At 37.7% G+C, this 13,871-nt stretch overlaps 1 protein-coding gene across 1 annotated transcript in view; it reads left to right on the forward strand.

Annotated features, from left to right (window-relative positions):
• The window catches only part of Lrp1b (LDL receptor related protein 1B), a 1,720,116-nt gene that overhangs the window by 1,163,310 nt on the left and 542,935 nt on the right, over positions 1-13,871 (forward strand). Inside the window, exons 28-29 of the mRNA XM_075985306.1 lie at positions 4,875-5,006; positions 7,266-7,493. Coding sequence (XP_075841421.1) covers positions 4,875-5,006; positions 7,266-7,493 — 360 coding nt within the window. The remainder of the gene's footprint in view (positions 1-4,874; positions 5,007-7,265; positions 7,494-13,871) is intronic.

Consider the following 13,871-nt stretch of genomic DNA (forward strand, 5'->3'; position numbering starts at 1 on the left):
CCTTTTAACTCCTAATACCATTGTTATCTGAGAGTAGGAAGAAATAAACCAAAGTTTAGCTGGGCAGGCTGATTCATACCTGTAATCTTAGCACTTGGAAGGCTAAGATAGAAGGAGCGTGAGCTCGAGGACCGTCGGAGTTACATAGGTCCTTCTGCCTTGGCTTCTCAGAGGCTGAAATGGCAGGAGTCAGACATCATGCGCAGGTATTTGGGGCGTTGTTTTTGTTGACCATTTTTATGTCATGTATCCATTGTGTTTTACAAAAAGATTGACACTGTTTCTCAAAAAGTAGATGTAATAATAAATGCTTCCACGTGGTACAGTAAAATATTACTCTAGAAAAAAATTTTGACAATACTTATAAGAAAAAAAATTTATTCACCCACTATTGACAAATTGATAAGTTATACTGACTTTTAGAAGACAGTTAAATAAGGCAAATGGAATACTTCCTTTCCTCTGCTAGTATTTCTGCCTGTGTTGATGTAAGGATGGTTTTAATGGAATTTATAGGTTTTTTTTGTGCTCAAAATTATAGCTGGATTTTGCTACAATGAAGCAAATTAGTAGAAACATTAATGATGCATATTATGTATGCATTAGTACTAATTATAAGCACAGTCCCTTTTCTTAAAATATTAATAGATATATTTCTCTGCAAAAATATTTATTGAGATAATTTTTCAGCTTTGTAAAAATTCATCTTAAATGAATGATAAGGTTGTAACAATGTTTTAATAATTGATATTAATTGAATAATCAATATTCAATATTAAGTGTAAAGATTGACATTTTTTCCAAAAAGCATTAAAATATAGGCAGTTCCTTTGCCTGCTGCTTTATAGAAATTTTCTTGCTCCAGTAGCCTTCAGCACACACAAGACTGTAGGTTCAATTCCAGTACAATAACAAATAAATAAAAAAATCCATAGAGTGGTTGATCACACAGAGTACACTAGGCTCAAAACAAGTACAATAACAAATAAGTTCATAGCCTACTACTGAGCATACACAAGACCCTTGCTCAGTCCCCAGCAGAATAACAAATAAAAATAAATGAACTCATAGAGGGAGACAGAAACAGGCAGATCTCTGTGAAACAAATAAACAAACCAAAAATTGAAATACAATTCTGGGAAGTTTAAGGACAGACAAAAAATAATGATATAAAGCAGAAGAAGAGAAAAATAATTCAAAGCTTAAATATTGTATTGCTTGAAAGAAAGCTTAATTCCTAAAAAAAATCTTAGAATAATAGTTAGTAATAAAGAGCTGGAAGCTGACCAGGAGGAATTGGTGAACCTGGTAAAGGAATCCCAGATGAAGTGGGTTACTGAGTCTGTGTGAAGGAACAATGGGGACCCATGTAAACTCCTCAAGCCTGTCAGGCCTTTTAGAAAGACAACAAACTGTAGTGGGTGGAGACTAGAAATGAAGAGATTACTAAAGTAACTTCAGTCAACCATGTAGAAGACGGAGCATACCTGCACTGAGTGTGGTCACAGAATCAGAGAGAACCGAGCAAGCATTAATGATCAAAAATAATGTTCCTTGGTGCAATAACAATGGGGTCTTTTCCGACATATTTCCTCACTGCTCTATGTTTGGAACAACCGAGAGTTTAGTCAGTTGTTAGACTGTGTAAATCAGGAGAGATGACACTGGTATCTCTAAGGATCTTTGTTTGACTTCATGGGATTTAGAAAAACAAACAAACAAACTACCCAGTGCTTATAGCATTCCATAATAGTTACCTCTTTCTCTCTCTCTGATCCAAAGAAGCAGTGTTTGGTGAGGGTCACAACCTCTGTATTGATAAGAGATTTGTAATAGTATTTGGCAGAAAACCATTAATTATTTCCTATCAATGGTTGACAAAACATTTCTGAATAAGAAGTATTTGAAGGTTTTGTGAAACAGAAAACCTCTGCCAAAATCAATAAACTCTTTTTGCAGTACCAAAGCAGCCGTGGATAATATGTAATTAATGTGGTCAGCTATGGATTCATTCAAACTTCACAAAACCGGTCAGTAGCCTGGACTTGCTCCCGGGTCACCATCTGTTAATCCCCACTTTATGTGACAAAGGAGCCCTGTGAACCAAATTCTTCAATGGAGCCATTAAAATAGAGAACTATGCTCAGGTGTTTACTAAGAAAGAAACTTTTAAAAGACTCAGCAGCATTATTTCAAAGTGAAATGAGATTAAAATGGAAGGCAAGATTTCTTTGTGGATTTTCCAAGCTGTGAAGCAGAAAATATTGTGAATTATACATTATAGCCTTACCATTAATATAGATACAGGGCTAGAAAAATCAGTATATGATTTTAATCTAAGAACATAGAATTTTTAAGATGTTTGATTTATTTTTTTAAAGGGGAGTTTATAATTGTAGCGTGCTTAGAAGAGAATTATTTTATACTAAAAATTAAAAATAGAGTGAAATCAAGTACCTAAAAATGACGGTTAAAGAATCTGCTTTTAATTGCTCTAAGAAGAGTCCTTTTTTTTCCTTTCTTTTTTTTTTTTTTGTTTTTTTTTTTGTTTTGTTTTTCAAGTGTAGGGGATGTTGAGTTTTCTCTTTCTCTTTGCAGCCACTGGGAGCCCTGGCTCCAGTTGCTAGAACACTCTGTCTCCTGCAGCACAACTCCACCTCCATCTTTTACATCTGCTGATTTGCTTCTATAACTCTAACAATCCCTTTGGGACTCTGATTAATGCAAATTAAGTTAAAGAGTGAGACAAAACAGATTGCATGGGAACTTGGGTGGCGAGACACTTGCAGTGAGGAGTCTCCAGGCCCACAGCCTCTATCCTTTTCTGTTGGTTTCTTTTGTTAACAGATTTTTCTCAGCAGATGACTTTTTTTTTTCAGAAATTTTAATTCGCCCTTTAAAAAATATTTATTGTTAATGAGTACAAAGGAAATTCCTGCTTTGCCGTCTTCAGGTTTGGAGTAGGATGAACACGCACATGCTTATTGCATACAGCTAATTTCTCTCATGTCCTCCATATTGATCACGTCTTCTCAATGTCTTTCTTTGTGCCATAAGATCTTATAACACTAATGCTAACTATTGGGGGATGGGAAATAAACTGTTTATAGTCCTGTATCACAGGCGAAAGCACTATCACAACAACAAAAGATATAAACTCATTTGAATGGAGTTTTATTCGCCAGGAGTCTATGAGGGAAGAAATGCTACAAGCTATGCACTTTGTCTCCTTTGGATGAAACAAGGACACTGCTAGGTAAATATGATAGAGAACGAAGGAGAGAGCTCTAGGTGAGGGCATTCTGTTGCTGCTCTCTTGGCATTCTTCTTTTGAGATAATCATGTCCATTTCCTCTAGAGATTTGAAAGGCATCTTTCACAAGACAAGCATAGGAGTCGCTATAGGGAAAGATCAAAAAATCTGACCTAGGTTTTATGACCTATCTCAAAGAAGAAGTTGACAGAGAAGATCAGAGAGAGCTCTCTGTGCCTGCCATTTTTCAATATATCATTGCATAGTTTTGGTGGTATGTCTTGACTCTGCCTACCCAGAGCAGTCAGTCCCCTGCTCCCTGCTGGAAAGGTACTATTCATTAGCTGAAAACTAAATTCCTGTCATTGAGGTCAGAAGGGGTATCTCATTCTGCCTTCAATTTAGTAGCCTAGATCTAAAGACCTTATTCTGTAATAATGAATAAATAATACTAACAATAAAATAATAAACTATTTAACAAATAGGCAAGCGCTGTTAAAATAAGAATGAAGATAATAGCTGTTGATCGATTTATATAAAAAAAATCTTTGGGGCGGGAGAGATGGTTCAGTGTGTGAAGTCTCTTCACCACAGACTATGATGTTCTGAGTGTGATCTCTAGGACCCACATGGTGGAATGAGCGAATCAGTTACTGCAAATTGTCCTCTGATGTCCCCAGACATGTCACTGCATATCAACACACACACACACACACACACACACACACACACACACACACACACACACACTCACACACACAGCATTAAATGAAATCTCATCCCAACTCATGACAGAGAGACAGGGGAAGTAGCTCAGTGCTGGGTTCTTTGCCTAGCATGTCTTATGTACCCAGGGAAGGTAGGAGAAAAAGGAGAAAGTCTGTTAAGTCTGTTACAGTGGTTCCCTGGTACATTCACAAGAGTGGTATGCCCAGATCAGGAGTCGGTGTCTGAGGCAGGTTAGAAACATGGAGACATCCATTGGAACTCCCAAAATTTATGACAGGATCTACCTGAACTTTACTGGTGTTTGGTTTAATTTTAAGAAAAAGTGCTCTGCCAATGCAAAGAACTCCAGTTAAACCAGATTAGAGCAAATTAAAATGCCCGTGTTTAATAAATGTACAACTCTGTTGGACCAAGACAGCATGGCGGGGAGAGGAGCCCACACAAACCCTGGGGACCACCTGTTCCTTTTTCTGGTGTGAGCCTAAATACTTTGTGGATGTGGTCCTGACCCTCCCAGGGGAGGGGTCAGCACTTGCCAGGCTAGGAGTTGGAGTCCAAGCGCTCGGCAGGCTGGGAATTGAAGTCTAACTCAATATTACACTTGGTATATGTTATATAACATGTATTCTATGTTAGCAAAGCAATGATTCCTAATAATTTCTCTCCTTAATTCACAAACTGTCTTTTCATCTGTAATAAGAGGGGAAAATAAAGAAAATTATCTTGCCTGTGAACTATATGGGAATGAAGGCTTCCAGTGATGGGCACAACTGCCTGCCATTCTCATAGGAACCTGGTCGTCTCAGCAAGGAAAACTTTACTTTGGATCATTAAGTGAATCAATCTTACATTCTCCCTTTTCACTCTTGCTATTTCACTGTGTCCTTGGCAGCTTCCAATCCTTGTGCAGCCAATGAAGGCAGAGGCCCCTGCTCTCACCTGTGTCTCATCAATCATAATAGGAGTGCAGCCTGTGCCTGCCCCCACCTAATGAAGCTTTCCTCCGACAAGAAGACCTGCTATGGTAAGTTTCCCACAGTTCTTAGCCAAATCTGAATGGAGATATTTCCACTTCTGCAGGAATTTTACTCACAGTGAAGTGGAAGAGGTTTTGAGTATCTTTAAGAACACATTAGCTGTAACAGCTGGCAGCCACTTTTAAAATTCAGCTATTTCTGAGAACACTGACAATCCCTTAACATGTGCTATGCTATATTTGCTATTATTACCATATTCATTTTTTCTTGTTACTTTCTTATTTGATGCATTAGCAAAATTTATCTCTGTAAAACAGAGAGATGCATGAGTATACGTGCATTTCAAGGAAGTGATGATGTAGGTCACCTTCATAGCAGGAGGTTCTCACCAGCTTTCATTTCCTGTTCCTTTTACAGTGCATTGTCAGCCTGAGGGGAAATGAAAACAAACAAAGAAATAACTTTTAGCTTGGACACTTGTATTAATGAAAATACACATTTTTCTTTGTAGTTACTTAATCCATAGGGCAGAAAATAGAGTCATTTATCAGATGCTAAATAATGAGTCTATTACTAGTGGCTTTAATTTGGTACAGTTAGTATAAGGCAAGACCAGCCTCATATGATGCAGATTCATGCTTATGTTTATTTATAAAAGGGCACAGAAGGCCATCAAGCAGTAATTAGAATAAAAGGTTGTGGCACAAATAATAAAAACTCAGAGACTGATATTGGGGTTCAACCCGAAGATCAGAAAAGCAAAGCAGCCAGCCACTGGCTCTTACCTCTACCTCAGACCAAAAGTAGGTGAGGCCCTGTCTCTGAATCCTGGAGACTCCATACTCCACGGAATTCCTGTCTTTTCTGCTTTATACTCTTCTCTCTGCCCAACCATCTCCTGTCTCTACCTCTCTAGTGCTAGGATTAAAGGCATGAGATCCCAAGAGCAGGGATTACCTTTGAGTGAGCTCTGTTTCTCTTTCAGATAGATTCAATAGCCCAAGGTGACCTTTAACTCAAAGAGATCTCTCTGCCTCTGTCTCCTTAAATCCTGGGATTAAAGGTGTATGCTACCACTCAGTGGCCTGTATGACTGACTAGTATCATTGCTTTGCTCGCTGATCTTCAGGCAAGCTTTATTTATTAAAACACAATATACCAAATATTTGGGAAGGACAGCTGCAAGTTCCACCAAACCAGATGTCCATGTCTGGTTCATTGAGGTGTTATCTTTCTTGGGCTCTGGTATGTTGATGAGAGGAGCATGTCCCACCTTTTATCATGATGAAGTTATACAACAAGTAGTATACCCATGGCATGGGTGCATGCATATTGTAGACTTGAAAAGGAATGGCATTCACAGTGCCCACTTTCTCTTAATATTGCCCTTGACAATCCAGCCCCACAGAGAAATGACCAACACCCATCAGCTAATGAAGAGTGTAGGGACTAGAGTGTGCTGGGAATTTTAAGATTCCTGCATAGAATCCAGGAGTTGTATGTTAGGCAGTCTGTCTTGCTTTATATGAAGAGTAGTGTTGTAACAAGAGTGTACCATAGATCCTCATGTTAGACTAGTGGGTTTCTCAAAATAATAACAACCCAACCACAGCACATATTAGAATAATTATAACTCCTATATCCAAAAAGTATAAAAAGAGTACCCAAATGCTGTCCAATACCAGGACAAAAAAATTACAATAAAATCTGGAGACTACATGAACTCTAAGTTTGATAAGGAATACGTAAATAGAATTAAAAAAATAATGTGTAATTTTATTCAGTGACGTTTTTAAGGCAGTTATATTCTTAAGTACTTTAAAAATCATTTAATAAAAGGAAATTTTATTGTAATTATATTCAATTATGAGGCACTGAAATATGGTTATTAAGTATATATATGCAGCATGTTCTTGTTTTGCTTGTTTGTTTTCGGTTTGTGTCAGTTTTTGAGACAGGTTCTCACTATGTAGCCATGGGTGGCCTGGAACACAGAGATCTGCCTGCAACTCCACACCTAATTTTCATTAGCAATATTTACCTGTGCTGAGTTAAAATCAAGTACTGAGAATTCTTTGACATTTCAAACTAAATTACTAAAGATCTTTCTAGCCTGTTTTACAGCTTCTTGTTCTGAGTACTTTCAAGATACATGATCTATATATTGTTTCCACCAGATTTATTTTTAAAAATTATTCTCTTGTGTTAAAACTGAAGCCATTGAAAGTTGCTATTTTAAAATTTCTAGAACGTGTTTAACTTGTCAACAATATAAGAAAAATGATTACTTTAATTTGTTTCTCTAGAAATGAAAAAGTTTCTTCTTTATGCAAGACGTTCCGAGATCCGAGGAGTGGACATTGACAATCCGTATGTAAACTTCATCACGGCCTTCACTGTCCCAGACATCGATGATGTTGCTGTAATAGACTTCGATGCCTCTGAAGAACGTTTGTACTGGACGGACATCAAAACACAAACCATAACACGGGCTTTCATTAATGGAACAGGGCTAGAAACAGTTATTTCAAGAGGTAAAAGAATTGTGTGATCTCAGCAGTGTTTGTCATTCCATTTGCAGTAAACAGTTTCTTTAACATTCTTCCTGCACTGTTCAACTCCACTGAAAGTTGGAATTGGTTATGCACAGACCCAACAATTGACTCCGCATCTACCTACACAAGTCAAATGCCACAGTTAAACCACAAGCTATTTGATAACCAGAAATTTAGTTCCATTCAAAGGAAAAATTCCAAAGCAAAAGAAAAATTTCAAATGTCTAAACACACTAAGAAACTTTTTTTTTTCTGCTGTAAAACATTACTCACATGGAGACAGCATAACATGTGGCAAGGATTGGATCCGTCCTCTGAATTAAGTTGTAGAATCAAACCTCTCTTTATTATTACAGATGGGGAATGGCTCAATCTTTAAGAAACAGTGAAATAGGAAGGGGCCTAGTTTGTTTTTACAGTAAGACAGCCTTTAAGCCTAAGATAAAAGTAGGCTGGTTCATCAATAGCTTTGATCTACCACTACCAATTATCTGTCTGTGCTTCATTCTTTCCTTTGTAGATATGATATCTCAGCTTCCTGAACCTGTTGCCATACTTTTAACTTGCTACCATGCCTTCCTACCATATGGACTCTTATACCTGTAGAACCATATAACAAAAACACTCTTCCATAATCTTTTTCATTCATGGTGTTTTGTCACAGCAATGAGAAAGTAACTAATACAGACTGGTAGAAAGTTCCATTAGCAGCATCAAAACCAGCAATGAACGCTTGCAAGTTTGGCTTTAGACCTCATCAGAGTATCACACATTCTCACAGTAGTCTATTTACTTTGCTTGTCCATCAGTCCTTATGCAGTCCTGTGGATGACCTCTGAAGTTCTTGTTTCTCCTCTGCACGTGACTGCCCTTTGATCCTTCACAGTGTGTTTTTATTTCTTTTTTTAATTGAAAATATATTCTTCTTGCATACAATACATCCCCACCACAGTTTCCCCTCCATCTACTCCACCTATACCCCCACTTCATGATTCTCCCAGAACCACTCACCCTCCATTTCATCTTCAGAAAAGAACAGATCCCCAGAAGATGGCGGTCAGGCAATACAAAACAAGATACGATAAGACATGACAAAAGCCCTTTTCTTGAGGTTGGAAAGGCAACCTAATAGGAGGAAAGGAGTCTCCAGAGCAGACAAAATGGTCAGAGGTACAGCTGCTACCACTGTTAGGAGTCTAAAAAGAACACCATGCCAAGAGTCATAACATAAAAACAGAGGACTCTGTGCAGATCTATTCAGGCTCCTTGCTTGTTGCATCAGTCTTTGGGAGCCCAAGTGAGACTTGTTTAGCTCATCGAGTGGGCATATTCTCCTGGTGTCCTCCATCCCCTGACTTCTAGGCTTTCCTCCCCATCTTCTTCAGTGTTCTGAGATCTCCGAGGTGAGAGACTCTTTGAAATTTAGACTCCAATTTAGACTCTTTCTGCATAATATGGTGTTCTGGTCTCTGCATCCTCTCCCATGTGCTTCTTGGAGAATCCTTTCCAAAACTACTGAAAAAGGACGACTGGATGAGGCACCAATTTATCAGTATAGCAGAATACCATTAGAAATCTTTTTCTCTTTTTCTTTTTTTCCCCCAGTAATGTTTAGTTCTACTCTAGGCTTCCGGGGTACACACCCTCCAGATTACTGGCCTTCCAGGCAGTGTAGGGACATGGGCTACCTCTTGTGAAGTGAGCCTCAAGTTACCCAAACATTGGTTGGCCACTCACACATGCTCTGTACCACCATTGCCCCAAACATATTGCAGGAAGATCAGTTTGTAGATAGCAGGTTTTGTGACTGAACTGGGGTTCAGATTTCAATTTTTCTAGCCTGTGTAGTACCTTCTGATGCCAACAAGATTTAGGGGTGAAGGATCCCTGTGTATACCAACTCAACCTCTCTATTTTCATGAGCTGAGTGGAACTTGTTTTCCACAATGGGGCCCTGTTGTCAGTTTTTAGAAGGTAAATTTTTGACCTAGCATCAGCTTTGGTTGTTAGGGACCTCAATTAGACCTCCTCAGTCAACAGCTCAACAAAATGTACCTAAGTTCCTCCATTGGAAACCTTGCCTGGCCATAAAAAGATGGCCTGTTCAGACTCCATATTCTCCATTCCAGCTAGGGTTACCCTTAAAGATTCCAGGACATTTTCATTGCACTGCATTTCCGCATTAACCCCAAGTGCCCCAGTTTGAGTTTTCTCTCCCCACACTCTCTGCCTCCATCTCTCCCTCACCCCCAGTTGGATTTATGCTTCCCCCTATAGCCCCCTTTACCTATCCTTTCTTGGTCATTCAATTGGAACTTGATCATCATTCACATAATTCACAATCATTCACAAACAGCCAAATGTTTGTTGCAGTCGATTCTATTTCATTAAAGGTTATAGGGTATATTTAAATTAGTTAGCCAATCTTGATTTAATATTGGTAAATGATACCTATGAAGAAAACTATCCATTTCTTTTATATTTTCCAGTTTCATGCACATATTGTTTTACATATATTCATATTATTCTTTAGATTTCCTTGGTGACTTCCTATGTTTCCCTTTTCATGTCTGATTTTGTTAATTTGTGTATTCTTTCTGTGTCTTTTAGTTAGTGTGGATAAGAGTTTGTCTATTTTGTTGGTTTTCCCAAAGAATCACTCTTATTTTTCATTGATACTTTGTACTGTTCTCTATATTTATATCTTATTGATTTCAAACTTCACTTTGAAGCTTTCTTCCTGTCTGCAACTCTTAGATGTGCTTTTTTCTTTTTATTTATTTGCTCTATAGCTTTCAGGTGTTTTATTGATTTCTAGTATGATATTTCTCCATTTTTTAAATGTAGACAGTGCCATGCACTTTCATCTGAACACTGTTTTCATTGTGTGCCATAAGTATACATATGCTTTGTATTTGTTTTTATTGAACTCTAGAAATTCTTTAATTTTCTGTAGTACTACCTTGGCTTTTTTTTTTTTTTTTGAGTTCAGTTTCCATGAGCTTGTAAGCTAGTTCTTATTTCTGCTGTTGATGATGTCCAACTTGCATCCATGGTGGTCTGAGAGAATGTGGTGGGCTTTTCAGGGATTTTCTTAAAAGACTTTATTTCATCCTCTCCTCAGTTTCAATCTAATATAAAGTCAACTGCAAAAAAATGGGTTATAAATATATCCAGTGTTCCAATCATTCCTGTTTCCTGAGACAAACACTTATGGGTTCAAGTTTTCTTAAGAGAAACAAAAGCTTGCCTATCTTTCCCAGCACTAGACTTTGAATTAATATGTTATCTGTGAAAGATTTTCTTCATAACTATTTATGCTAAGTAGCTCAAAATCGGGTAATTCAGTATAATGATAAATATTAATATTTGAATATAAGCATATTTATCATATATTTGATAGTATTATTTATATGCAGTATGTCCACAAATGCATATACATACATTTGAACACTGATGTGTGTTATTCTGCTCTCATGAAATTATATTACTTGATGTTGTCTTTGAAGGCGTAAGTCACAAACAATGCCACACCAGTTTGGAATTATGATTAATAGGGTGGTATTTATTTAAAGGGGAAAAAAACTTACAGATCACCGTCCCAGACAACAGCCCTCTGAGCAACCAGGAAGGGAGTCTAGTCCCCGGTGGAGCAGGAAGTGAAGAGAGAGAGGAGAGGGAAGTGGCTGCTCTTTTAAAGGGAGAGAGACCACGCCCCAATGGGCTGGTATCTCAGTGGCTATAAACTGGAGGAGTGGGAGGACCTCCCGTAACATGTCTTAAAGAACTAATTAACCATATATATCTATCTATATCTATATATACACATATACATACCTATTTTGGACTAGCCTAAGGCCGTGGCCTAAGCAATCCAACAATGGATGTCTTCTTATAGAAAGGCTAAGGACCTGGAAGTTGTTCAGTCCACAAAATTGAATATATCAGCAGTAGCAATTTTGGGCTGGAGTTCCAGGGAAGTCCTAGATAGCCCCTGCTTTGGAGTCTATTTTTGAATGCTGAAGAAGTGGATTCGGATGTCAAGAAGGAAATGCCTCTGGAGAAATATAGTTGAACTTGCCAGTGAGAATGAATAGAAGGTGTGGCCCAGATTTAACACGGGATATCTACCGCTAAATATCAAAAAAAAAAAAAATCCTTCAAAATCCTGCCCACCTATTTAGGTTTTAGTTGATTCCAGGTGTAGTCAAGTTGACAACCAAGATTAGCCCTGACACAAAAATCAAATGTATTTTTAAGCTAAGAGAAAAAGCTATTATAATTCGCAGAAAGTTCTGGGCATCAAAAAGCTTTACTATCTGGTCCCAATAAATCTCTTTTTGAACCTCTGCCTGGACCAAATAGTTTCCCATCATTCATATTGTCAGGCTTACTGATTGGATATGATAAACGACCTAACGTTAGTATGACACAAATGTCATCTCACTTAGTCTCCACACAGCTAATATTGTAAATGAATAATTTCCATTCTATAGATGAGAAAGCTCAAGGTCATAGGAAATGAACTGTTGCCTCGAAGGCATGGTGAAGGACTTGGCAGAAAAAGCTTACCCTCCAGGTCACATTATTAGCACTCCTGTATCCTTCATTATATTCAATAAGACAATTCGGGATTTCATTGAAAGTCACTGGGGGTAATTCCATTAGCTCACAGTACTTTCCTTTTATGAAGGTTCCAGAGTTCAGTTGGACCTCCCAAGTGTCAACTACTCAGTAGTATACTGTTTTACACAACAGTGTGCTTCTGAAAAATTTAGTCCACTGCTGATAGCACAACAAAGAATATTTCAAAACGTGAATGAACCTTCAAATTCTGAATATAAGAAAGAATAATTGGATGGATTGTGCTGGTTGCTTTTTTCCACTTAACACAAATCAAAGTCATCTGGGAAGGGAAACCTCAAATGAGGATTTGCATCCATTAAAGTGGCCCATGGGCAAGTACCTGGGACATTTTTTTTTTAAATTAAAGATTGATGTGCAATAACCCATTAGAAATGGGCAGTGCAATCCTCGGGTGGATGGTTCAGAATAGTGTAAGAAAGTAGGCTGAGCAGGCAATAGAGAGACGATCAGTAAGCAATATCCCTCCCTGGCCTCAACCTTAGTTCTTGCCTTCAGGTTTGTGCCTTGGGTTCCTGCTATGACTTTCCTCAGTTACTTGTGACCTGGGAAAAGTAAGGTGAAGTAAGTTGCTTTTGGACAATATTTTACCAGAGCAAACCAAGTTAAATTACATTTTCTTTTGTTGATATTTTTTCTAGAGTTCCATTTTAATTTTTTTTATTTTTTAATTTACCCCTCTAATGCTGTATTTACTTTGAGGTTTGTGTTGCTTTCCACTTTCTTAGATAAGGGAAACTATCAGTTAGCTTTGCAATTCTAGGGAATATTAAAACTTCATTTACACTTGAAATTGGCTTCACTGTTAATCACACAGGTGTGTTCTTTCTCCCGCATTTTCCCCTTTTATAAATAAAATGACTTCATAAATTGGAGATAAAAGAGGTTAGCTTTAACCACATGCTTATTTCTTACAGTGTGTGCTTCCTACACACTCAGTATCTCTGCAAATCCTCCAGTGGTTTCTTGGTGAAGTGCTGCACCATTTCCTTTTCCCTCCCAAAGATTTTTATTCCTATGAAATGTGAGCAGAGTTAGACACGCCATCACAAGTGTATGAGAGTCCATGTCATTTTGAGGCAAATCTCATTTTTATTGGCAAAGAAGCTTGATGTGTCTGCTATACTTAAACTAATCCCCTGCCTCTGCCTCCAGAGCACTGGAGATTATCACTGTGCACTACCGTGCTCATCTAAGTGTAATTCTCAATGAACTTTGGATGTAACTGGATTCTTCTAAGAGTTGTCTATTCATATTTCAAACATCATCCAGTTTTGTAGTAATTATTTTGTCAGTGTGAAGCAAAGCTTTTCTCTATATATATTGCAAAGTATTAAATGCAAGAATGGTTTGAAAATAATAATTATTCTAAAGATTGATACATAGAGAATTAAGAAAATGAGCATAGGTCCATGACAACAGTACTTTCTGGGCTTTGAAAGCATTAGAAAGCCTAAGTGTGGGACATCGGCTCTTTACTGATATCTGTTCAGAATTTTCTAGTTCTCATTTTACCCAGAAAGTTTTTGTGGTGAAATAATATCAATATCTGTGATGCAATAATGAAGAAGAAAGAAAAGAAACACAAACAGCCATAATGATGCTTACAATTGCTACCCATTAAGAACTACGCATGCATAGTTCAAACTGATAAATGGCCATACTGTCTATGCCTACTTTTCACATTTTCAATTAGAAAAGTAAGTGTGCGAT

This window comes from Microtus pennsylvanicus, chromosome 9, assembly GCF_037038515.1.
Source record: "Microtus pennsylvanicus isolate mMicPen1 chromosome 9, mMicPen1.hap1, whole genome shotgun sequence".
Lineage (NCBI taxonomy): Eukaryota > Metazoa > Chordata > Mammalia > Rodentia > Cricetidae > Microtus > Microtus pennsylvanicus.